Below are 27,772 nucleotides of genomic sequence, written 5' to 3' on the forward strand. Positions count from 1 at the left end.
AGGACACTTCACATTATGGATCATATACAAAAAAATAAAATTGAAGCAATAGTGATAAGCGTGGACGCTGAAAAGGCATTTGATTCAGTTAATTGGAATTTTCTTTACAGAGTTTTACATAGATTTGGTTTCCATGACACAATTATTAAAACTATACAGACACTATATGACAACCCTGCTGCTAGGATTAAAATCAAAGGATATTTATCAAATAGTTTTACCCTAGAAAGGGGCACGAGACAGGGTTGTGCATGGTCACCTCTACTCTTCGCATTATATCTGGAACTATTAGCTCAATACATCAGACAAAATGAAGATATCAGGGGAATTACTATTAAAGGAACAGAGCATAAATGGGCCTGTTACGCCGACAACATTTTGATCTATCTAGGGCAACCAACATACTCTTTACCTAAATTGATGCAATCCTTTGAACAATATGGTCAATTAGCAGGATACAAGATTAACATAGATAAAACCCAACTACTTTCATATGACTATAGCCCTCCAAGAGAAATTGAAAGTAGATATCCCTGGGCATGGCAAACAGAGTCCATCAAATATTTAGGCATCATTATGCCAAAAGATTTGGCAAAATTATCAGAATGCAATTATCAGCCATATATAAAAAAATTAAGGAAGATATAACAAGATGGAACCTAATTCCTTTTTTAGTCTCAGTTGAAGGATTGAATCTATTAAAATGAATATACTGCCCAGACTATTATATCTCTTTCAGACCCTACCAACAGAGACTAATCAAAATCAATTCAATGAATGGAACAAAATGTTATCATGATATATATGACAAGGTAAAAGGCTTAGAGTTCATCTCAAAACTTTGCAATTAGCCAGAGAAAAGGGGGGATGGGGCCTACCTTCTCTTAGAGATTATTATTTTGCAGCACAGTTGAGAGCTGTGATACGTTGGTGCAACCCATCGTATGACGCTCAATGGAAAAACATTGAGGAGGGGATGCTTCCCATCCCCATACAGGCAAATTTGGCTGATAACAACCTACAAAGGTACATAAATACTATTGATAACCCAAGGGTGAAATGGACTCTTAAAATATGGAAAACTATTATAAAAGAATATAAACTAGAGAGAGATATTGCCATTCTTAAATAGTGTGCATATGACTTGGATTTTACGCCGAATAAACTGGATGCTAGATTTAAGGACTGGACAGTTAAGGGAATAACAGTTCTTTACAATATAATGAAAGAAGGAACACTGTTCAGTTTTGAAATGCTTCAAGAGAAACACTTACTAGAAAAACATGACTTTTATTGGTATTAACAGATGCGACAGTATGATAATAGGATGGTTAAAAATGTAACCAACATGTTTGATAGAGCTATTGAGAAAAGCATTTAATTCAGATAACGGTAGTAGAATCATTTCAAGTGTGTATAAGGGTTTGTCAAATCTTAAAACATATTCGACTTCATACATTAAAACAAAATGGGAGAAGGAAGGAGGGATAATAATATCTAAGGAAGAATGGACAATAATATGGAGGTATCAATGGAAGTGTACCAGTTCACATAAATGGAGGGAGTTCAGATTTAAAAACTTGATAAGGTATTTTATTACACCCATAAATCCCATTATGATAACCTCCCTGTTTGCTGGAGAAATTGTGCAAATCAAAATGCAAACCATTATCATATTTTCTGGGAATGCCCCGTTATCAAAGGCTATTGGAGTGGGATACACAATGCCCTACAAGACATCTTTAATTGTGAAATACCCTTAGAAAGTAAGACCATATACTTTGGGTATATACCTCAAGAATGGCTGAAAAGAGATAAATATTTAATTAATATACTGCTGGTGGCTGGTAAAAAAACTCTTACCAGGAAATGGTTATCACAGGAGAGCCCAACTCTAAATGCATGGACAGAAATTGCAATGGACATTTACAAAATGGAGAAGATAACAGCATCTGTTAATCATAAGTTGGAACAATTTGATTCATACTGGGAAAAATGGTTTAACTGCATAACACCTCATAGGCCTGATTTTATTCTCACAAATCAATGAATATGTTGTAAAAAAAAGATCACTTCCTACTTGTACATAGTTTTCTCCTTTTGCTTGTTCTTTCTTTCCTCTCTTTTCTCTAGGTGTATACCTCAGATAAATATTATGTGGAGATTTGTGGCATATATGACTATATGATATATATGTACAATATCTGAAATACATCTTATGGAAATGTTTGTTTGATGATGAACTTCAATAAAAAATAAATTACAAAAAAAAGGAAAATGAATGAAAAAAAGAAATTAAAAAAAATAAATGAACAATAAATATCAAGAATATGAGATGAAGAGTCCTTGAAAGTGGGAATAGTTCACTGAATGGGCAAGTGAAATTGAGTGATCTCTTCTGGTTCAAGAGCCTGATGGTTGAGGGGTAATAACTGTTCCTGAACCTGGTGTGTGAGTCCTGAGGCTCCTGCACCTTCTTGCTGATGGCAGCAGTGAGAAGAGAGCATGTCCTGGGTGGTGGGGGTTCCTGGTGATGGATGCTCCCTTCCTGCGACAGCACTCCATGTAGATGTGCTCCATGGTGGGGAGGGGGAGGAGGAGGAAGGGTCTTTTCCCTACTGGATTATGATCCTGTACACATTTACTAACCTCCTCCATTTTCATAAAACACATAGTTAAATTTTAGGACAGTTCTAATGACCAATGGGAGAACTGAATTAAGATATAATTTCAGTGGCTCCAGTATTCCTTGTGGTTTATGTAAAGTTTTGGTATTGTCAAATTTCAACCCTTGATATGATTCTGACTAGGAGGCATACATCACGATAGCACAGCGATTAGTGTAGCACTATTACAGTACCAGTGACTCAGGTTCAATTCCTGCCACTGACTGTAAGCAATTTGTACATTCACCTCATGACCACATGGGTTTCCTCCAGATGCTCTGGTTTTCTTCCACATTCCAAAGATACATGGGTTAGTAGGTTAATTAATCTCATGGGTATAACTGGGCAGCGCCGACTCATAGGGCCAGAAGGGCCTGTTACCATGCTGTATCTCTAAATAACTGAATAATAAATTTTGGTAATATGTATTAATAATTGTCAGTACTTTCATAATTAATCTATAATGCAGCTGAAGTAGATGTACTAGCATTAACTACTCAATAGGTGTGTCAAAACTTGACAAGATTTCTTTTGGTGAACTCAATAAACGAAGGAAGGCGTTAGTAATACAGTGGATACTGAGTGGGGCCATCGATTAATCAGTGCAGTTGCTTATTTGGGACAACTCTTGAAGAGCTAAAAGTAATTGAGAAAATTGTCAGGATTCTCTTTACTTGGATACTATGTCACTTAATTGGGACAGGAAACTGTTGCCAAACAGTTTCTAACTAATGTCAGTCACATGCACTTGTGTGGCCATTAGACACTACACTGTGTTAGAGTGAACAGTTTTTAAATAGCGTCAGCTGTGTGTGTTTGTATTCACAAAACTGATTTTTTCACTAGGAGTTGGCAAGAAATAAGCAGTAAGACAATTCAGAACTGCTTTGCTCACTACGATTTCAGCATTCAGGCCAGCATTGAAAATGAAACCATTTCCTGCTTCAACAAGTTAAGAAATATAAAGAATTTGAAGGTATTGACAATCAACTTGAATGTTACAATGAAAATGAAGATTTGGGGGATGCAATCATTGATAAGATCATATGAAGGTAGTCTATTATCTGTACTAGGTGTCTGTGCTGATTTTATTCATTTACAGTCAATCAAAAGAACACAACAGCATTGAATTCCTTCTTCGATAACTATTGAAAACTAATATACAGTTTTATGGTACTATAGAGGTACTGGGTAGTGCTCTAATTTATCCTGTATTTCAATTGAATACATAATTTGTTACTGAGTTTGCCTTTTTTTTATACCTTTTTAACTAGTTCTATGAAACTTCGGTTAATTGGGGCAAAATGTACTGGTCCGGATGTGTCCAAATTAACCGGAATCCACTGTGTATATTGAGTATATTATAAAATTTCCTCAAGCACATATTAACTAATAAGCAATATAGCATAACTTCTCAAGGGAGGGTGAATGTCAGACTGTATGCTTCATATGTTTTTAGATAGTTGAAATAAAATTTTCACATGGAAAGAAATTGATCCCACTATTTTTCCAATCTTCATCAGTTACTGTCAGTTTTAATAACCTGAAATCCAAATCCAAAATATTACAGTCAATTTCAGAAGGACTTCTGAAATTGCTTCCTGGTCAATTATAATAACTCAATTACCCAGTCAGGGCTGTCTGTGAAAGCCAATCAGCCACTCAGAGAGAGGACAGGCTGACCGCAACCTTCTTGACATCCACTCTGCCATTCAACTCCAGGATGATACTCGGTGCAATTTAATAAAAAGTAGTCTTCAACACAATCCTGTTCTGCTTTTTGAAGGTCAATGCTCAATAGTGAAGAGTCTACAGATGGTGAGAAAAACAGCATTATTGCTGATATCATAAAAATGCTGATAGAAAATGCCGATGACCACTGGTTAGTTAGATTTAATATACTTTCTGTGGCTTTATAGCATTTTCAATATTGGTTGCCCTATGGCATACAGATGCCTTGTACTAATTTATACTCTCTTCACTTTCATACATCTTATTTATATGAACAAAAAGATGTATGGGTAACATAGAGCTACACAGGCCCTTCAGCCCACAATGTTGTGCCAACCTTTTAACCTAGTTGAAGATCAATCTCACCCTTCCCTCTCATATTAGCATCCATTTTCCTTTCATCTATGTGCCTATCTAAGAGTCTCTAAAATGTTGCTAATGTATCTGCCTCTACCTCCAGCCCTGGCAGCACATTAACTTACCTCCGACATATGCCCTGTACTTTCCTCCAATCACCTTAAACTATGCACCCCCCCCCCCAACCTATATATTAGCCATTTCCACACTGAGGGAAAAATTCTGAAGTTTCTGGCTGCCCACTTAATATTTACCATTTATCATTTTATACAGCTATATCATCTTCCTTCACTTCAAAGCGAAAAGCTGTAGAATGCTCAGCTACATCTCCTCTGCATCCTCTGTAAAGCTTCCACTCTTTTCTGTAATGAAGTGACCAGAACAGAACACAACATTCCAAAGTTAAATAGAGTAGCAACGTTTTAAATGGCTTTGAAATATTTTATGGCAGGGATAAAATACAAAACTGGACAAATTCAGTCAAAATAATGGGATAGAAGAGTCAGACGAGGGCAGCAGCAACACACCCAAAGACTTTGGACAGGGAAGGAAGGTGGCAATTGTAGCAGTAGTTAGTAGTACAGATTTGTAAAGAGTGACGATACCACTTTAGAAAAGAAAGGGGGCTGTATCCAAGGAGAGGAGAGTACTACAATATCAGCTACCATGGCCATCAGGAAAGGCTGTACAGGAGTCAGTTGTATGATGGAACTGAACCCAGGGAAGTAGGAAATGTGTTTCTCTTTCATTTGTTGATTTTCTAGTTATGTGGTCACCGCCAGCAAGGCCAGCATTCATGGCCCATTATTAAATACCCTTGAGAAGGACATGGTGAACTTTCCTACTGAAGCACTGCAGTCTTCCTGGTGAAGGTACTCCAGTAGTGCCATTGGATTGGGAATTATAAAATTTAGACCCAGCAATGATGAAAAAAATAGCAATACAATGGATTCCAGTTAATTGAACCATCAGTTAATTGGGCAGCCATTTATTTGGGAAAAATCTTGAAGCACAAAAGCTAATTGAGAAAATAGCCAGGATTCTCTTAACTTATTTGAGACATTATGCTGCTCAATAGGGACAAGAGACTGCTGCCAAACAGTTTCCGACTTGCATTAGTTGTGTGCACTTGCATAGCCGTTAGACACTACACTATGCTTACAGTGAACAATTATTACATTGCATCATTCGCAAATGTTTGGGTTCAAACAACAATGATTTTTGTTACTGATAGTTGGTGAGAAATAAGCAATAAGACAATTCAGAACTGTTTTGCTCACCAGGGTTTCAAGCATTCAGGCTTGGAGGTGCCAGAAATGTCTGGGAGTGAAAATGAAATGATTTCACTACTTCAACAACTTAATAACTGCAAAGATTTTGAAGGTATTGGCAGTCATTTTGAATGTTACACTGAAACTGAATATTTGGAGGATGCAATCACATGACAGCAGTGTATGAAGGCATTCCATTATCTGCACTAGGTGTCCGTGCTGATTTTGTTAAATTACAGTCAATCAAAAGAGCACAGCAGTGTTTTATCGTACTGTAGCGGTTCTGGTAGGGTTCCAATTGGTTCTAAATTTCATTTAAATCTATAATGTGTTACACAGTTAAACTTTAGTTTTTCTTTTTTATACCTTTTTAATTATTTCCATGAAATCGGTTAAGTGGGGCAGCCGCTTAATTGTACCAAAAATATACTGGTTCCAATTAACCGTAATCAACTGTATTTCCAAGTCAGGATGATGGGCAACCATATATGGTAGTGATTCCAGATGCCTCCTGCTTGGTGGTATAGGTTAAGGATTTGGGAGGGGATATCAGAATAGCCAAGCCAATGCTTGCTTTGCTGACCAGTGCACATTGCAGTCTCTATGTATCATTGGTAAACAGAATGGATAGATTAGTCACAAGTACATTGAACTATTCAGTGGAATGTGCCGTTTGCGTCAACCACCGACACAGTTCGAGGATGTGCCAGGGCAGCCTGCAAGTGTTGCCATGCTTCTGATACCAACAGAGCATGCCCACAACGTACTAAGCCTAACCCAAACACCTTGGGAATGTTGGAGGAAACCAGAGCATCCAGAGGAAAGCCACGCGATCCCGAGCAGAACGTACAAACTCCTTACAGACAGCGGTAGAATTAATCCCAGGTCAGTGGCTCTGTAACAACGTTACACTAACCACTATGCTATTACCCACCCACAGTGTTGGTGCTCAACAGTTCTAGTTAGCTCCCGTTATCTGTCTGGGTGCCAAAATCTCCGAATGCAACTCACTCCCAGGCAACGTGAATGAGTCAATTCAAGACAGCATGCACTTTACATATAGGCAAGAAAAGAAATTTTCATTTCACAATTGTTTGTGCCTGGTAGTCATATCATTTAAACTGTCTTGCAATATTTCCCTAAGTTTTTGAAAAGATACTTTCAGTTGTCCCAAGTATTTTTATTACTCACATTCCGAGAATTTTATGGTACAATATTACAGAAGAATAGGGCCATTGATCACCCTGGGAAAGCTAAGATATTCATTTCTGATTCTCAAGAAATTCACTTGAGGAATGTGATACATACAATGAAAGAGAAATAATGTTTAAACATCCTAATACAAGTGAAACATAGATTAATAAAGTTGGTTGAACAATTGTTCCCAGTGACCATAATTACATAATTCAAGCACCTTACCTTACACAAGCACCATCCAGAAAGATGTGTTTTATATACAGGTTGAGTCCACTTGCAAACCAGGTTCTTTACAGTGAAGCAAATTACATATAGGAGAGCAATAGAATTGTCATCCCATAAATGAAGTGAAGGTGCAAACTAGGTGTACACAATGTGAAGTCCAAATAGATTCAAATTTTCAAGAAAAACTAGTACATGCCTTCCAGAACATTCCAATCCTTGGGCTATAAATTCACTTAGGCAGCTTCACAATAAGTGCTATGCAACTGAAAATCGGGTTAACTCAGAAGACAGCAATTTTGCACAGATTTCTCTCTGCTAAAAGGGAAACCTATCTACTCATTTCCCAGTTTGATTTTTGCTCTTTTTGGCACATTTTTTGGTATAAGACCATAAGACCATTAGATATAAGAGCAGAAGTAGGCCATCTTCCAATCCTATATCACTTCTTTCTACTGATTTGATGACATTCTTTTTCAGCAAAGCCTCGCCACCCCCTCTGCTTACTTTCCTATCCCTCCGATACAATGTGTAACCTTGGACATTCAGCTCCCAACTACAACCATCCTTCAGCCATGATTCAGAGATGGCCATAGCATCATACCTGACAGTCTGAAATTGTGCAACAAGATTGCCCACCTTATTTCTTATGCCCTGTGCATTGAGATATAACACTCTGAGTGCTGTATTTGCTACCCTTTTTGATTTTGCATCCCTAATGCATCGATACTCACCCTGTTGGCTTCAATTTTATCTTATCATCTGCCTGCCCTTCCTGACAGTCTGACTGCATGCTATCTTTGCTTTTTTACCATTTGTCCTATCCTGAGTCCCTTCATTCTGGTTCCCACCTCCTTGCCAAATTAGTTTAAATCCTCCCCAATAGCTCTAACAAACCTGCATGGAGAATATTGGTCCCCTCGGGTCCAGGTGCAACCTGTCCCTTTCGAACCGGTCATACCTCCCCCTGAAGAGATCTCAATGATCCAAGAACCTGAAGCCCCACCTCTTGCACTAGCTTCTCAGCCACACATTTATCTGCCAAATCATACTATTTCTACCCTCACTAGCACATGGCACAGGTAGCAATCGAGAAATTACTACCCTGGAGGTCCTGCTTCTCAGCTTTCTGCCTAGCTCTCCAAATTCTCTCTTCAGGACCTCTTTGCTTTTCCTTCCTATGTCACTGGTACCAATACATATCAAGACATCCAGCTGCTCTCTCTCCCTCTCTAATCTGCTGTGGATGCGATCTGAGATGCCCCTGACCCTGGCACCCAGGAGGCAACATACCATCTGGGTGTCCCATTCACATCCACAGAATCCCCTGTCTATTTCCTCTGACTATTGAGTCTCCTATCACTACTGCCCCCCTCTTCTTCCTCTTTATTCTCTGCACCACGGAGCCATGCTCAGTGCCAGTAACCTGGTGTCCGTAGCATTCCCCTGGAAGGTCATCCCCCACAACAGTATCCAAAACAGTATACTTATTTTTGAGGGGAATGCCCACAGGGGTACTCTGGGCTAGCTGCCTATTCACATTTCGATTCCTCCTCACAGTCACCCAGCTACTTGCCTCCTGCAACTTCAGGGTGACTATTTCCCAAAACTCTGATCAATGATCTCCTCACTCTCTCGCACAAGCCGAACATCACCCAGCTGCTGCTCCAGATCCCTAACACAGTCTTTAAAGAGCTGCAGCCAGATGCTCTTTACACAAATGTATTTCCCTGGGAGTCTCTGGGTCTCCCAGGACTCCAACATCCGGCATGAAGAACACATAACGGCCATTTACTACACTAGGTACAGTAAGAGCAAAAGAGAGGAAACTTAACAGAAGCTTACCAAGAGCCAATGCCTCCTTTGAGTCAAAGCCTGACACTCCCACTCTCATCACTGGCCTACTGCCAACAATGGCTGCCCTGCTTATCCTTTCTGTACTTTTATTTAATTCGCTGTGCTGTGCTCCCACCACTGATTGAGCCTCCGGAATGTCCGAATGTCTGGGAAGCTCTCCTTTTAAACAAATATTGCCAACCTGCAAGAAATCTCGATGCTGTGCTCTGCTTCCACCGCTGATTGGGTCTCTGAAAATTAAACCGAGCTCCACACAAGAAAAATCATCTTCAGTGAATTCTTTGACCCCATAGTTCTTAAATAATAACAGTCCATCTCTACTTACAGAAAAGTTAGGTTTTATTGACCTGTTTCCCTAAAACTCTGCTGTTTAAAGTACCAAATATCAAGCTACATTCCTAATCCTCAGTGAGCTCCCTGATCTTCTAAATAACCTTCTAAATCAAATATAACCTACACGTGCCATATCAGCTTTGCCCAAAGTCTAGGCTCCTCAACTCAGAACCATTTCTGAGGCTGCTGCTGAGCTAGACTGTAGTTTAGTTTTCTGCTCATTGCTGCTCAGTGTGTCAAGTCAAATCAACAAAATTGTGCTGCGGACAGCCCACAAGTATCACCACACATTCTAGCACCAACATAGCATGCCCACAGTTCACTAACCCTGACCATACATCTTTAGAATGTGGGAGGGAAGTGCAGAACCCAGAGGAAAACCAAGTGGTCTAGGGGAGAACATACTAACTCCTTACAGAGAATGGCATGAATTGAACCCCAATCAATAATCACTGGCACTGTAAAACGTTGCACCAACTGCTATGCCAGCGTTATGTATTTTATGTATCCAGTTATTCAGTCTTTATAACAACTAAAATTTTCCACATGGCAGATTTTAAGCAGTTTCCCCGTATCCTCCCTTTTCTGAATAAAAGTACACATTGAACGGATCCTTCCCTGAATATGGGAAATTCTCTCACTGGTTATTTACGTTAGGAACCAAGGAGGAAATCCATCAGGGTCCAGAAACCTGTCAGCCCAGAGCTCAGTGCCACAGCCCCAGTATTTATATTTCCTTACTGCTACATCAGGTATGTTGCTTCTAGTCTCCACGGTAAAGAATGATGCAAAATAGCTGATTAATTGATCTGTCATTGACTTGTTTTCCATGATTAAATCCCACACTCGCTCCCTGTAGGACCAGTAGTGCACTCATTGTTAATGCTTTCCATTTTCAAATATCTAGAGGTGTTTCTTCTATATGCTTTTATATCTCTGGCTAGCTTTGTCTCAAACTTAAATTTTTCTTCCTTTTTAATCTTCTGATGGGTCATACTTTGTGGTGGGGTAGAGATACATCTCTAGCAAAGGAGGTGTAAGGCACTCCTTCCTTCTGCTAGACTGTAGGTCACCCTTGGGCAAGGTGCAGCACCTGCTGAGCTCTCCCCTTCCTGATCAGGGTCACTTGAAGCCATGCAAGCAGGTCGAATGAGCAGTTGGTACATATCATAAGTCCTGGTTATGCGACCACTGACACCAGGCAAACAATCTCTGAAGAGTATTAGTAATGTCTGGGATCACCCATCTTATAAAGGCTGTCCAGAAGATGGCAATGGCAAATGATTTTTGTAGAAAAATTTGCCAAGAACAATCATGGTCATGGGAAGACCACGATCGCAAACATCATATGACACGGCACATAATGAACAAACAAACAAATTAGTCAGACAGCATGGAAACAGGCCTTTCAGCCCAACCAGTCCATGCCAACCAAGATTACAATCTAAGCTAGTCTCAGTTTCCCGCATTTGGCCTATATCCATATTATACTATTAAACTGAACCATTTGAACTAACTTTTCCAGTCCAAGTACTTGTCCAAATACTTTTTACATCTTGTTTATGTACCAGCCTGAACTGCTTCATCTGGCAGCTTGTTACATATACTGTCCAACTCTAGGTGAAACAGTTATCCCCAGGTTCCTGTTAAATTGGGTGACACAGCAGTCAGCATAACGCTATTAAAACACAAGTGAACCGGTTCAATGACACCACTATCTGTAAGGAGTTGGTACGTTTTTCCTGTGCCTTGGGTGCTCCGGTTTCCTCGTATGTCCCAAAGATGTATAGGTTAGTATTGGTCACATGGGTGTAATTCAGTGGCAGGGACTTGTTAGGCTGGAAGGGCCTGGGTATCCCTAAATAAAAAATAAATAAATTTCTCCCCCCTTATCTTAAACCTGTGCCCTCTGGTTCTTAATTCTCCAACCCTGGGAAAACTGTGTGCATTCACTCTATCTATTATAATTTTTTAATTATTCTGTCTTGCCACCTCTCTGCACAATTACATATGTCTCTTTAAATCAGACATCTCCTCCTTCATTCAGATCATCCAATACATTGTAAGCATTGGAGAGGATCCAGAGGAGGTTTGCAAGAATGATTCCGGGAGTGAAAGTGTTAACGCATAAGCATTTGATGGCTCTGGCCTGTACTCATTTGAGTTTAGAAGAATGAGGGGCGATCTCATTGAAATCTATCAAATATTGAAAGGATAGATAGAGGATGTGGAGAGGATGTTTCCTATAGTGGGGGAATCTAAGACTGGAGGTCACTGCCTCAGAAAAGAAGGAAGTCCATTTAGAACAGATATGAGGAGGAATTTCTTTAGCCAGAGGGTGATGAATCTGTGGAATTCATTGGGTATATTTGAACCAGAAGTTAATGGGTTCTAGATTAGTAAGAGTGTCAAAGATTACGGGGAGAAGGCAGTAAAATGGGGTTGAGATGGATAATAAATCAGCCATAATAGAAGGGCAGAACAGACTTGATGGGTCAAATGGCCTAATACTGCTCTTATGTCTTATGATCTTATGGCCTTCTATTCAAAGCCAGCAGCAGGAATCAAACCCAATGTTACAACTGGCACTGTAAAGTATGGCACTAACTGCTGCACTACTGTGATAAATTACGTCTCTCAAACCCATTACATGCTCTAATACATGAGAAAAATAAGAGAAATGCAGATATTTATCAATATTGTGGTTAAATCATTGAAATCTGGATGCACCAACTCATTACCTTCACTCATTTACTCAATAACTGTCTTAACATGCCATTCACTTAGAAACTGTGATAATCACCCGTTTCTGGAAATGTTACTCACCAATCAGATTAGTTACAAATTATTTAAAGGATGTCATGAATTACTACATTTTAAAGTTTGAAGGATGGTGCAAATTTCCTTTGGTCAACAAGTTTATTTTCAGAACTATTATGAATAAAGCGGATGAGCTTAGAACGTGGATCAGCACTTGGAGCTATGATGTTGTGGCCATTACAGAGACTTGGATGGTGCAGGGGCAGGAATGGTTAGTTCAAGTACCAGGCTTTAGATGTTTCAGAAAGGACAGGAAGGGAAACAAAAGAGGTGGGGGCGTGGCACTGTTGATCAGAGTTAGTGTCACAGCTGCAGAAGAGGAGGAAGTCATGGAGGGGTTGTCTATGGAATCTCTGTGGGTGAAAGTTAGGAATAGGAAGGGGTTCAATAACTCTACCGGGTGTTTTTTATAGACCACCCAATAGTAACAGGGACAGCGATGAGCAGATAGGGAGACAGCTTCTGGAAAGGAGTAATAATAACAGGGTTGTTGTAGTGAGAGATTTTAATTTCCCAAATATTGATTGGCATCTCCCTAGAGTCAGGGGTTTAGATGGGGTGGAATTTGTTAGGTGTGTACAGGAAGGTTTCTTGACACAATATGTAGATAAGCCTACAAGAGGAGAGGCTGTACTTGATCTGGTATTGGGAAATGAACCTGGTCAGGTGTCAGGTCTCTCAGTGGGAGAGCATTTTGGAGATAGTAATCACAATTCTATTTCCTTTACCATAGTATCGGAGCAGGATAGGAACAGACAAGTTAGGAAAGTGTTTAACTGAAGTAAGGGGAAATATTAAGCTTCCAGGCAAGACCTCGGAAGCATAAATTGGGAACAGATGTTCTCAGGGAAATGTACAGAAGAAATGTGGCAAATATTCAGGGGATATTTGCGTGGGGTTCTGCGTAGATATGTTCCAATGAGACATGGAAAGGATGGTAGGGTACAAGATCCGTGGTGTACAAAGGCTGTTGTAAATCTAGTCAAGAAGAAAAGAAGAGCTTATGAAAGGTTCAAAAAACTAGGTATTGTTAGAGATCTAGAAGATTATAAGGCTAGCAGGAAGGAGCTTAAGAATGAAATTAGGAGAGCCAGAAAGGGCTATGAGAAGGCCTTGGCGGACAGGATTAAGGAAAACCCCAAGGCATTCTACGAGTATGTGAAGAACAAAAGGATATGATGTGAGAGAATAGGACCTATCAAGTGTGACAGTGGAAAAGTGTGTATGGAACCAAAGGAGATGGCAGAGGTACTTAATTAATACTTTGCTTCAGTATTCACTACAGAAAAGAATCTTGGTGATTGTAGGGATGACTTGCAGTGGACTGAAAAGCTTGAGCATGTAGATATTAAGGAAGAGGATGTGCTGGGGCTTTTGGAAAGCATCAAGTTGGATAAGTCACCGGGACCGGATGGGATGTACCACAGGCTACCGTAGGAAGTGAGGGAAGAGATTGCTGAGCCTCTGGCAATTATCTTTGCATCATCAATGAGGATGGGAGAGGTTCTGGAGGATTAGAGGGTTGCAGATGTTGTTCCCTTATTCAAGAAAGGGAGTAGAGATAGCCCAGGAAATTATAGACCAGTGAGTCTTACTTCAGTGGTTGGTAAGCTGATGGAGAAGATCCTGAGAGGCAGGATTTATGAACATTTGGAGAGGCATAATATGATTAGGAATAGTCAGCATGGCTTTGTGAAAAGCAGGTCGTGCCTTACGAGCCTGATTGAATTTTTTGAGGATGTGACTAAACCCATTGATGAGGGTAGAGCCATAGATGTAGCGTATATGGATTTTAGCAAGGCATTTGATAAGGTACCCCATGCAAGGCTTATTGACAACCTAGAACATAGAATAGTACAGCACAGTACAGGCCCTTCGGCCCGCAATGTTGTGCCGACCCTCAAACCCTGCCTCCCATATAAGCCCCCACCTTAGATTCCTCCATATACCTGTCTAGTAGTCTCTTAAACTTCACTAGTGTATCTGCCCCCACCACTGACTCAGGCAGTGCATTCCACGCACCAACCACTCTCTGAGTAAAAAACCTTCCTCTAATATTCCCCTTGAACTTCCCACCCCTTACCTTAAAGCCATGTCCTCTTCTATTGAGCAGTGGTGCCCTGGGGAAGAGGCGTTGGCTATCCACTCTATCTATTCCTCTTATTATCTTGTACACCTCTATCATGTCTCCTCTCATCCTCCTTCTCTCCAAAGAGTAAAGCCCTAGTTCCCTTAATCTCTGATCATAATGCATACTTTCTAAACCAGGCAGCATCCTGGTAAATCTCCTCTGTACCCTTTCCAATGCTTCCACATCCTTCCTATAGTGAGGTGACCAGAACTGGACACAATACTCCAAGTGTGGCCTAACCAGAGTTTTATAGAGCTGCATCATTATATTGCGATTCTTAAACTCTATCCCTCGACTTATGAAAGCTAACACCCCATAAGCTTTCTTAACCACCCTATCCACCTGTGAGGCAACTTTCAGGGATCTGCGGACATGTACCCCGAGATCCCTCTGCTCCTCCACACTACCAAGTATCCTGCCATTTACTTTGTACTCTGCCTTGGAATTTGTCCTTCCAAAGTGTACCACCTCACACTTCTCCGGGTTGAACTCCATCTGCCACTTCTCAGTCCACTTCTGCATCCTATCAATGTCTCTCTGCAATCTTTGACAATCCTCTACACTATCTACAACACCACCAACCTTTGTGTTGTCTGCAAACTTGCCAACCCACCCTTCTACCCCCACATCCAGGTTGTTAATAAAAATCACGAAAAGTAGAGGTCCCAGAACAGATCCTTGTGGGACACCACTAGTCACAATCCTCCAATCTGAATGTACTCCCTCCACCACCACCCTCTGCCTTCTGCAGGCAAGCCAATTCTGAATCCACCTGGCCAAACTTTCCTGGATCCCATGCCTTCTAACTTTCTGAATGAGCCTACCATGTGGAACCTTGTCAAATGACTTAAAAAAATCCATATAGATCACATCCACTGCACTACCCTCATCTATATGCCTGGTCACCTCCTCAAAAAACTCTATCAGGCTTGTTAGACACGATCTGCCCTTCACAAAGCCATGCTGACTGTCCCTGATCAGACCATGATTCTCTAAATGCCTATAGATCCTATCTCTAAGAATCTTTTCCAACAGCTTTCCCACCACAGAAGTAACGTTCACTGGTCTATAATTACCTGGACTATCCGTTCTACCTTTTTTGAACAAGGGAACAACATTCGCCTCCCTCCAATCCTCCGGTACCATTCCCGTGGACAACGAGGACATAAAGATCCTAGCCAGAGGCTCAGCAATCTCTTCTCTAGCCTCGTGGAGCAGCCTGGGGAATATTCCGTCAGGCCTTGGGGACTTATCTGTCCTAATGTATTTTAACAACTCCAACACCTCCTCTCCCTTAATATCAGCATGCTCCAGAACATCAACCTCACTCATATTGTCCTCACCATCATCAAGTTCCCTCTCATTGGTGAATACCGAAGAGAAGTATTCATTGAGGACCTCACTCACTTCCACAGCCTCCAGGCACATCTTCCCACCTTTATCTCTAATGGGTCCTACCTTCACTCCTGTCATCCTTTTGTTCTTCACATAATTGAAGAATGCCTTGGGGTTTTCCTTTACCCTACTCGCCAAGGCCTTCTCATGCCCCCTTCTTGCTCTTCTCAGCCCCTTCTTAAGCTCCTTTCTTGCTTCCCTATATTCCTCAATAGACCCAGCTGATCCTTGCTTCCTAAACCTCATGTATGATGCCTTCTTCCTCCTGACTAGATTTTCCACCTCACTTGTCACCCATGGTTCCTTCACCCTACCATTCTTTATCTTCCTCACTGGGACAAATTTATCCCTAACATCCCGCAAGAGATCTCTAAACATCGACCACATGTCTATAGTACATTTCCCTGCAAAAACATCATCCCAATTCACACCCGTAAGTTCTAGCCTTATAGCTTCATAATTTGCCTTTCCCCAATTAAAAATTTTCCTGTCCTCTTTGATTCTATCCTTTTCCATGATAATTATAAAGGCCAGAGAGCGGTGGTCACTGTCCCCCAGATGCTCACTGACTGAGAGATCTGTGACCTGACCCGGTTCATTACCTAGTACTAGATCTAGTATGGCATTCCCCCTGGTCAGCCTGTCCACATACTGTGACAGGAATCCCTCTTGGACATACTTAACAAATTCTGCCCCATCTAAACCCTTGGAACTAATCAGGTGCCAATCAATATTAGGGAAGTTAAAGTCACCCATGATAACAACCCTGTTATTTTTGCACCTTTCCAAAATCTGCCTCCCAATCTGCTCCTCTGTATCTCTGCTGCTACCAGGGGGCCTATAGAATACCCCCAGTAGAGTAACTGCTCCCTTCCTGTTCCTGACTTCTGCCCATATTGACTCAAAAGAGGATCCTGCTACATTACCCACCCTTTCTGTAGCTGTAATAGTATCTCTGACCAGTAATGCCACCCCTCCTCCCCTTTTTCTGCCCTCTCTATCCCTTCTAAAGCACTGAAATCCAGGAATATTGAGAATCCATTCCTGCCCTGGTGCCAGCCAAGTCGTTGTAATGGCCACTACATCATAATTCCATGTATGTATCCAAGCTCTCAGTTCATCACCTTTGTTCCTGATGCTTCTTGCATTGAGGTACACACATTTCAGCCCTTCTACCTTACTGTCTTTACACTGTTTATTCCGCTTCTCTTTCCTCAAAGCCTCTCTGTATGTTAGATCTGGCTTTACTCCATGCACTTCTTTCACTGCTCTATCACTCTGGGTCCCATCCCTCTCGCAAATCAGTTTAAACCCTCCCGAACCATGCTTGCAAACTTACCTGCAAGGATATTGCTCCCCCTCGAGTTCAGGTGCAACCCATCCAATCTGTACAGGTCCCACCTTCCCCAGAAGAGATCCCAATGATCTAAAAATCTAAAACCCTGCTCCCTGCACCAACTCCTCAGCCACGCATTCAACTGCCATCTCCTCCAATTCTTACCATCTCTGTCACGTAGCACTGGCAGCAATCCAGAGAACGTCACCCTTGAGGTCCTGTTCTTCAGCCTTCTGCCTAATTCCTGAAACTCACACTTCAGGACCTCATCCCTCTTCCTGCCTATGTTGTTGGTCCCAACATGTATCACGACTTCTGGTTGCTTTCCCTCGCGTACCAGGATGTCGTTCACCCGGTCAGAGACATCCTGGACCCTGGCACCCAGGAGGCAACAAACCATGCAGGTGTCCTTCTCACGTCCACAAAATCTCCTGTCTGCTCCCCTGACTATAGAGTCTCCAATGACGACAGCTCTCCTCTTCTCTGTCCCACCCTTCTGCACCACAGGGTCAGACTCAGTGCCGGAGGCCCTGCCACCGTGGCTCACACCTGGTCGGTCGTCCCCGCCAACAGTATCCAGGACGGTAAACTTATTATTCAGGGGAATGGCTACAGGGGTGTTCTGCACTACCTGTCCGCTCACCTTCGCTTTCCCCCCTCTGACTGTCACCCAACGACCTGCTTCCGACAGCCTAGGTGTGACTACCTCCCTGTAGCTCTCATCTATGACTGCCTCATTCTCCCTTATGAGTCGAAGGTCATCCAACTGCTGTTCCAGATTCCTTACACGGTCTTCCAGATCACCCAGCCGTGTGCACTTCTGGCAGATGTGACTCTGCGGGAGAGGGGCGTTCCCCCAAGACTGCCGCATCTCACATGAGAGGCACATCACCGTCTCAGGGGGCATTGTAAAAACTAACTGCGAGCTAGCTTGTCCTCCGCCTCTTCTCGTCGAAGCCTCTCGAGTCAAAGCCTCAAAGCTCCACTCCTTCACTGGCCCACTCACGCTCTGGCCGCTTTAGAAAGTAAGGAGGCATGGGATCCAAGGGGACATTTCTTTATGGATCTAGAACTGACTTGCCCACAGAAGGCAAAGAGCGGTTGTAGACAGGTCATATTCTGTATGGAGGCTGGTGACCAGTGGTGTGCCTCAGGGATCTGTTCTGGGACCCCTACTCTTTGTGATTTTTATTAATGACCTGGATGAGGAAGTGGAGGGATGGGTTAGTAAATTTGCTACTGACACAAAGGTTGGGGGTGTTGTGGATAGTGAGGAGGGCTGTCAGAGGTTACAGCAGGACATTGATAGGATGCAAAACTGGGCTGAGAAGTGGCAGATGGACTTCAAACCAGATAAGCGTGAGGTGGTTCATTTTGGTAGGTCAAATATGATGGCAGAATATAGCATGAATGGCAAGACTCTTGGCAGTGTGGAGGATCAGAGGGATCTTAGGGTCCGAGTCCATAGGATACTCAAAGCTGCTGCGCAGGTTGACTGTGTGATTAAGAAGGCATATGGTGTATTGGCCTTCATCAATTGTGGGATTGAGATTAAGAGCCAAGAGGTAATGTTGCAGCTATATAGGACCCTGGTCAGACCCCACTTGGAGTACTGTGCTCAATTCTGGTCGCCTCACTACAGGAAGGATGTGGAAACCATAGAAAGGGTGCAGAGGAGATTTACAAGAATGTTGCCTGGATTGGGGAGCATGCCTTATGAGAATAGGTTGAGTGAACTCGGCCTTTTCTTCTTGGAGTGACGGAGGATGAGAGGTGACCTGATAGAGGTGTACAAGATAATGAGAGGCATTGATCGTGTGGATAGTCAGAGGCTTTTTTCCAGGGCTGAAATGGCTAGCATGAGAGGGCATAGTTTTGAGGTGCTTGGAAGTAGGTACAGAGGAGATGTCAGGGGTAAGTTTTTTTACACAGAGAGTGGTGAGTGTGTGGAATGGGCTACTGGTGGCAGTGGTGGAGGCGGAAACGATAGGGTCTTTTAAGAGACTCCTGGATGGATACATGGAGCTTAGAAAAATAGAGGGCTATGGGTAAGCCTAGGCAGTTCTAAGGTAAGGACATGTTCAGCACAGCTTTGTGGGCCAAAGGGCCTGTATTGTGCTGTAGGTTTTCTATGTTTCTATGTTTCTAACTCACAGATCAATCTCGCGTGATCCTTTCTCCTCTGGTCTACTCTCCATTCCTATCAGTTTTCTTCTTCATCAGCCCTTACCTATCTCCTCCCAGCTTCTCACTTCATCTCCTCCCCCATCCACCCACCTATCTTCTTCTTACTCTCACCTATCACCTGCCAATTTGTACTCCTTTTCTTTCTCCACCTTCTTATTCTGGCTTTTTCTCCCTTCCTTTTCAGTCCTGCTGAAGGGTCTTGGCCTGAAATGTTGACTGTTTATTCCCTTCCATTGATGCTGCCTGACCTGCTGAGTTCCTCCAACATTTTACGTCTATTACTTTGGATTCTGTCACATTCAACACCACAGACAAAGAAGATTCAGAAACAGCTATATCTTCTTTTATCCCTCAAATGTACAGAGCCATTGTACCTGACAAATGATCATCTACATAGACTTAACTAACTTAAAAGTTCATTGACCTGATAAGTTAACTCTCTTTAGTCTCTTCAGACTTCCCTGATCTGGTGAATACTTCCAGCATTTTCTGTTTTTAAGCTCAAATAAAGATTAGCTTTATTTGTCACCTCTACATCGAAACATACAGTGAAACATGTCGTTTGTGTCAAACGACAATGTGCTGAGGGCAGCCCATAAGTGTTGACATGCTTCCAGTGCCAATATTGCATGCCCACAACTTACTAACCCTAGCCCTAATCATACGTGTTTGGAATGTGGGAGGAAACCAGAGCACCCGGAGGAAGCCCACACAATCATGGGGAGACTATAAACTCATTAAGACAGCAGCGATATTGTTCAGGGCACTGTATTAAGGTCCTGACCGTTGATGGTACATAGAGCATTAATAGTGACTTGTTACAATTATTTGGATAACATTGTCAGACTTTCACACAAGAGGGATATTCACAGCTGGGATACCTCATCTTCATCGAATAATCTGTACAAAGTTGGAGATTCATCAGAGACAGATTCAGGTCATGACGAAGGGCCGAATGTCGTATTTCTTCAGGTCTTATGATGAAAAGCTTGCAAGACCTCATACAGTTATTAGCTAATCTTAAGGACCCAGGTGGCGGGGGGGGGCAGGGTACACCAATGCAGATGCTTAATAGTTCACTGTTCTAGGTGCCCAGGGGAGATGCTTGAAAATCAAATAAATATGCCAGGTAGCAACCTCAAAATTTTCTAATAGAATTTAAACATTAATACTCTTGGGTGAGCAAACATAATTCTCTTTATGTATAAATAAATTAGCTCCAGTTCTCTAACAAACAGTAATTTTTTATAACATATCACTTTATGCCCTGTATCATGTTCTTATGATATCCATTTTGGTACATTTCCAATAACATGGTGCAGAAAGACTTTTAACATTCTGATGCACAACCGAGTGTACCTATTGGGACTGCCTGTCTCAATAATGATTACATGGCATTGGAGTGATCCACAGCTCAGAACACTTTTAAGTTCATGACTGCAGTCGGATTCAATCTTTAACAGTCTATACTCAGATCAGACTCAAATTCATTTATTTATCACACGTACATCGAAACACAGTGAAATCCGTCATTTGTGTTAACAACCAACACAACCCAAAGATGTGCTGGGGGCAGCCTGCAACTGTTGCCACATATTCTGGCATCAGTATAGCATGCCCACTATGTCCAGTAGAATAACAGAGCACAACAACAATACTATATACTACGAACAAAATAAGCCCCTTTCCCACCCTTCCACCTACTCCACACACACAGACAGGTCTCCAAGCTCGGAACAAGCAGCCTCTGGAGTCCTTGGCCCTGGACCCTCAGATTTGCAGACATTGGGCCCAGACTCGCAGACACAGATCACACACATCGAAATTCCAACTTTCAGACAAGCTAACTTTGGATTACCCCTTCTGGGCTTCTGTACTTGTCAAATTCAGTCTGTGACCTTCAGTATTTACACAGGGACTCGCTGATCACTCATATTTCTTTTACTCTGAGCCATTCTCACCACAGCAGTCACTGATCAGGTCATTTGTGGAGACAATAATTGATATGGAATCCAAGCTGCAACTAAACGTTGCACCTAACATCCCTGTTCAGTACCAATAATCACAATCGCAGTATATGTCCCTTGTGAGCTGTCACAGGGAAGTTCCTAGTATGCGTCCATGACATTCCCAAAGCAGTGAACCATAAAGCATCTGCGTCAGTGTTCTTTCTCAGAATGACCAGTGGGTCAACGAGGTTGGTCAGCAACTGAACCAGATTTCTCAAACACCTAATCTCAATGTCATATCTTCACAAACTCACCAACCAGAACAGCATGGATGAAAATAGCGGTAAATTTGAGGGACTAAGGGAAAGGCAAAGGAAATTTGTTAAATTGGATAGCTCTTGCAGAAAGTCTTTGTCTTTGTCAAGATGCAAAGACAAAGGCTAGTGTAACGCTTCACAGTGCCAATGATTGCACTTCAATTCCCACTGCTATCTGTAAGGAGTTTGCAATTTCTCCCCTTTTATATTAATATTAATTCCACACAGAGAGTGGTGGATACATGGAATGCACTGCCAGTGAAGGTGGTAGAGGTGAATACAATAGGGTCTTTCAAGAGCATCTTAGATGGGTACATGGAGTTTCGAAACATAGAGGGCTAAGCGTTAGGGAAGTTCTAGGCAGTTTCTAGAGTAGGTCACATGGTCGGCACAACATTATGAGCTGAAGGGCCTGTAATGTGCTGCAGATTTTTATGTTTTTATGTTTATCTATTGCTCTTTTTGTTTTTTGTGCTCTTTGTGTTTATTGTGCTTTATTTACGCTACATCAGATCGGAGTAACAAACATTTCATTCTCCCTTGCACTCATGTACTAAAGAATGACAATCGACAATCTTGAATCTTGAATGACTGCGTGGGTTTCCTCCAGGTGCTCTGGTTTCCTCCCACATTCCAAACACGTACGGGTTAGGGTTACTAAGTTGTGGCATGCTACGTTGACACCAGAGGTGTGGTGACACTTGTGGACTGTTGATCATTGACTCAACAATGCATTTCACTATATGTTTCGAAGTAAGTGTGAAAGATAAAGCTAATCTTTATCTTCAGAATCAAGGTTGGTCACACAGGCTACACGGGCCCTATGCAGCCTGATCTACGACATTGTTCCTTTTCATTTGATTTACTCACCACACTTGGAGATAGGATGGAAGCTGCAACGTTTACTAATCTAGCACCTTCTACCGAGCAATTACCAACCATTAGAAGAGGTGTTTTCTTATTCACAATAGTTGTGAAGGTGTACAATGATGACTTTTCACTGAGGGCTGCATCTTTTTTTATTTTAATAATGAAGGTTGCTAGGAGAGCATTACTACATGGTAGAATAGGCTGAATCTGTCCATTCACAAATTTCATTTATATAATATGGTTAATGAGGCAAAATACTTTGCTTCAGGGCTGCACAAGCAATTAAAAAAAATAAAAACTTAGCTAGAGTGAGGAATCTGTGGAATTCATTGTCACAGACAGCTGTGGAGGCCATGCCACCTGGTATCCCCCTATTTAATCCAAGCTGACAATTTACAATGACCAATTAATCTACCAACTGGTACGTTCTTGGACTGTGGGTGGAAACACACATGGTCACAGGGGGAACATACAATATCCTTACAGGCAGCTATGGAACTGTAAAGCATTGGGCTAACCATTACGCTACCGTGCCGCCTTAATCGGAGGTGTATGGGCTATTGATTAGTCATGATGTCAAAGATTATGGGGAAAAGGCAGGGAGAGTGGGGTTGAGAAGGATAATAGATCGGCCATGATGGAATGATATAGCAGACTCGAGGTACTGAATGGCCTAATTCTGTTTCTATATCATATGGTCTATTGAAAGAGAATGCCAGAGGACCAAATAGTTGGTCAAGCAAATAGGTTTTAAAGAACAGCATAGAGAGGGCAAGAGAGGCAGTGCATATTGAAAAGAATTTGGTCTTTATGGCATGCTGGCATGATTAAATTAAATGGTCAAGCGGTCAGCAACAGAGGATTGCTGTCATCTAGATGGGTTCCAGAGGGAACCAAACAGAGTTTACAGAGTTAGTGAAGGGGAAATCCATGGAGATAACTGTAACATGTGGGATCAGATCAAAAGCCAGAAGAGATCAACACCAATTGTGTGATGGGTGAATAGGGCTTGGCAGGCTCACGTGCCAACAGCGGACTCTTGGATGAACAGTTCTTCAAGGGTGGAAGTTGACAGGTTGGTCAGGAGGATTTTGGAAGGAAGAGGTATAGAGGAAACAATGGGACGGAGGAGGTTTCTGTCTGTCAGGCAATGTTATAGAAGAAAACCAAGGTGATAGATTGGCATTGAATTTGACCCCAACAAACATACCTAATGTCTTTTGAGTCTAGCTTATTCCCAATACCCAAGGATAAATTCAGTGGCATCAATAAAAAGAGTCCAAGCAAAGCATCTTCAAAACCATAGATACTTTTTCTCTATAGAATTTAGAGGCCATGGCATCTTTCAGTAGCTGCAATCAGGCAGAAGGTACAGAAGCCTGACGTTCCACACCATTGGGGTCAAAAACAGCCACCTTCCTTCAACCATTTGATTCTCGAGCCAAATAGTTGTAAATATTATGTATACTTTTTGTTTATGTTTTTTTTATGAATGCTGCATATATGATGTCATCACAATCTACCTCACTATGATCTTGCACTTTATCATTTACCTGCGCTGCATTCTTTCAGTTCCTTCATCATCGTTATCAGGTGCGATGCCCAGTTTGAGCTTTGACTGCCATGGGCCACACACTCCTGTTTCGGGTCAATTGGAGCAATTCATTGGTATTCATTTCCAGTTCTTTGGCTGCTGTCTCCATCATCATTTGTCTTTGTCTTCCTCTTGCTTTCTTCCCTTCAATCTTTCCCATAATTACCATGCATTCTAACTCCTCTTTCCTAATCACATGTCTAATGAAGTTACATTGCCTTTTCATGATCTCATACATTATTTCTCCTTTTGTGTTTGCTCTGTTCATGACATCCTCGTTAGATATTCGTTTTGTCCATGATATTCTTTGCATTCTCCTCAGAAACCACATCTCTGCTGCTTCAATTCATTTCCTCATGTTACTAGATATTGTCCAACATTCTGAGCCATATAACATAACAGGATAAATGTAACATTTCAGTACTCTGAGGTGGGGTTGTCATGCCTAGTTCAGTATTGGTCAGTATCCTCTTCATTCTTGTAAAGGTGTCTTTTTGCTATCCCTATTCTTCTTTTGATGTCCATGTCGCACCTGCCATCTGATGTCACCCAGCTTCCTAAGTAGCAAAAGTTCTGTACTTGTTTTATGTCTTCCCCGTTTATTCTCAGCCTGCAGATAGGATTCTCCTTCTTTTTGGATATCACTATACATTGTCTTTTTGCAATTGACAGATAGACCCATTTTTGCACTTTCTTCAACAACTATATCAATTAAGTTTTATCGTTCTTCCTCCGTACTTGCAATAAACACAGTGTCATCTGCATATCTGAAATTATTGATGTCTTCACCGCCAACTTTGATTCCCAAGATGTCTCTTATTTTTTGTAATATTGTTTCACTGTACACATTAAACAAATCCGGGGAGAAAACACACCCTTGTCTAACGCCTCTCTTGATTTTTGTAAACTGACTCACTTCTCCATCTATTCTTACAGCGGCAGTTTGTTCCCAGTACAGATTTCTGATTAGGCGGAGGTCTTTCGAATCTAGATCTAGAGTTTTCTGTAATATTTCAAATAACTTTTTGTGCTTCACTTTATCAAGTGCTTTTGTGTAGTCGATAAAACAAACAAACAAATCTTTTTGCACTTGAATAGCTCGTTCTGATAGTATCCTTAACATCAATATTGCATTTCTTGTACTTTTGTCTTTCACAAAACCACATTGTTCTTTACCTATTTCAGCTTGTATCTTACTTTTAGCTCTTGTCATCAAAATTCTTAGAAGTAAAAATTCTATTGCTCCAGGTTTCTTAGGAAGAGTGATAAATGCTGATTTTTTCATCTCTTCTGGTATTTCAGTATTCCAGTCTCATAAATGTCATTGATTAAATCAGTAAGTTTTTCAATTCCATAATCTTCAAGGGCGATATTTTGTTCTATTACTAATTCATCAGGACCTGCTGCCTTTCCTTTCTTCATCTTATTTATTGCATTATGAACTTCAGATTTTAAAATACTTGGATCTTCAATGTTTTTCTTAATTTCTGGTTTTTCGCCTCAATCGTCTTCACACAATTCCTGGATATACTCAGTCCATCTGTTCATAATCTCATCTTTTTTCATGACAATGGTACCATCCTTTGCTTTTAAACATCCAGCTGAAGAACAGAAGAGCTTTTTTTTATCAGTGATATTCTTGATTTGTTGACGTAACCTTTTTGGATCAGTAATAGGGATTCTTTCTAGTTGCTCACATTGCTGGTTTAACCATTCTTCTTTGGCTTTTTGACATAAGCTTTTAACTTTTTTATCTAAGGACTTATATTCTATATGACTTGCTTTCTTCCATCTCCTTTCTTCCATTAGACTTTTGACTTCATCTGTCATCCATTTATTCTTTGTGCTTTTTTCATTTTTAGGAATCACGCTGATTCTACCAAGGCATCCTTTAGAGCAGGGGCCGGCAACCTTTTTGCCTCTGTGGGCTGGATCGCGTATTAATGAGCGGACGGTGGGCCAGATAAATGCCATAAAAAACTTGAAATATGGGAATTATCCATTTAAATACATCTAGTTATGTTTTGCCTTAAATTAATGAATAATGCATGCTAGAAAATCAATTGTGCTTAAGGTTGCCTACCCCCACTTTAGAGAGTTAAATTTAATTTCTACATGATTGATATCATCTTCAACAGATTCTATTTCTAGACTTTGAGATCTATTCCTCACTTCAATTGCAAATTATTTTCTTAAGTTTTCTCCTTTAATTAATTGCAAGTAGTCAAAGGATTGTTCAGGTATTTGCTTCTTTAATTTTTTTAATTTTACTTTTACATAACATGCTACTGGGTTATGGTCACTATTACAGTCTGCACCTGGATATGTTTTGCATTGAGTCACTGAGTTTCTAAATCTTTGGTTTATAGTAATAAAGTCAATTTGATTTCTGGTGTTATCACCTGGACTTTTCCAGGTCCACAAGTGTCTTGGATGGTTTTTAGAGAAGGTATTCATAATGACCTGATTATTCATCTTGCACCATTCTACCCATTTCTCACCTCTTTCATTTCTTTCCCCTAGTCCAAATTTTCCTATAGTATTTCCATCAGCACCTTGTCCTACTTTAGCATTTAGATCTCCCATGACAATAACAATATCTTGAGATTTCCATCCATTCTTTGCCTGTTCAAGCTCTTCATAGAATTTATCTATATCCTCATTTGTTCCATCTGTTGTGGGTGCATATACCTGTGTAATTGCTAAATCAAATGGTTGTCCTCTGAATGTAACAAGGAGCACTCTTTCTGATATTGCACAATGTCCTAAAACACTTTTTGCCATGTTTTCATCCATAAGAATTCCTACTCCACTAGTATGGGATGTTCCTCAAGAATAAATTCGTGTTTTATTTCTATTCTGACATGTTCCACCAGCTATCTAACAAACTTCGTTAATTCCCATGTTGTTAATCTTTAGTCTTTCCATTTCATTTATCACATTATCCAATCTTCCTGCTTGATATAGGATTCTTACATTCCAAATCGCAATAATTCAGTTCCTTAAAGTTGTTATAGCTGAGAATGGTAGTGGGAGCAAGCTTATTAAATGTTCCCAATGCCGTGCAACTCAAATAGCCTCTGACAACCAAGTCCAGCTCCTGATCTTCACGTGTGGCTTCGCTACTAAGCCCGGCGGAACCGGTTCTACTGACACGAGAGGGGGTAAAGGCCGGTTACTGGCACCTTAAAACCTGTTGCTTTGGGCAGATGGGGTTTGTCAGCCATAGTTGATAGCTCATCTAGGAGAAGGAAAGCTCTGATCTCAAACTTCTGCTGCTTTGCGACGATACCCACTGATAAGTAGACCTTGAGAGTAAACCCGAGGGAAAAATCTGGAGCTTCACCCTCTGCAGGCCACTTTGGCTGAACAGAGGAGCACTTTTTGTAGATGACTAAGACAATTGCGCTGCTCCAAAGAGTGCTATATGAGGTCATTCTTACCCTCAGACATTAGGCTCTATAATGAGTCAACCTATAGCCGGGGAAGTGATGACCCCCCCTCCTGTTAAACTGTTTGTGGTAACTTATTTTTTATAC

The 27,772-nt window shown here is 41.3% G+C and overlaps 1 protein-coding gene across 1 annotated transcript in view; it reads right to left on the bottom strand.

The window, feature by feature from the left end:
• Positions 1-27,772, bottom strand: part of arhgap39 (Rho GTPase activating protein 39) — a 682,545-nt gene that overhangs the window by 277,536 nt on the left and 377,237 nt on the right. Inside the window, 1 exon segment of the mRNA XM_072252088.1 lies at positions 14,993-15,017. Coding sequence (XP_072108189.1) covers positions 14,993-15,017 — 25 coding nt within the window.

This window comes from Mobula birostris, chromosome 3 (assembly GCF_030028105.1).
Source record: "Mobula birostris isolate sMobBir1 chromosome 3, sMobBir1.hap1, whole genome shotgun sequence".
Taxonomy (NCBI): Eukaryota; Metazoa; Chordata; class Chondrichthyes; order Myliobatiformes; family Myliobatidae; genus Mobula; species Mobula birostris.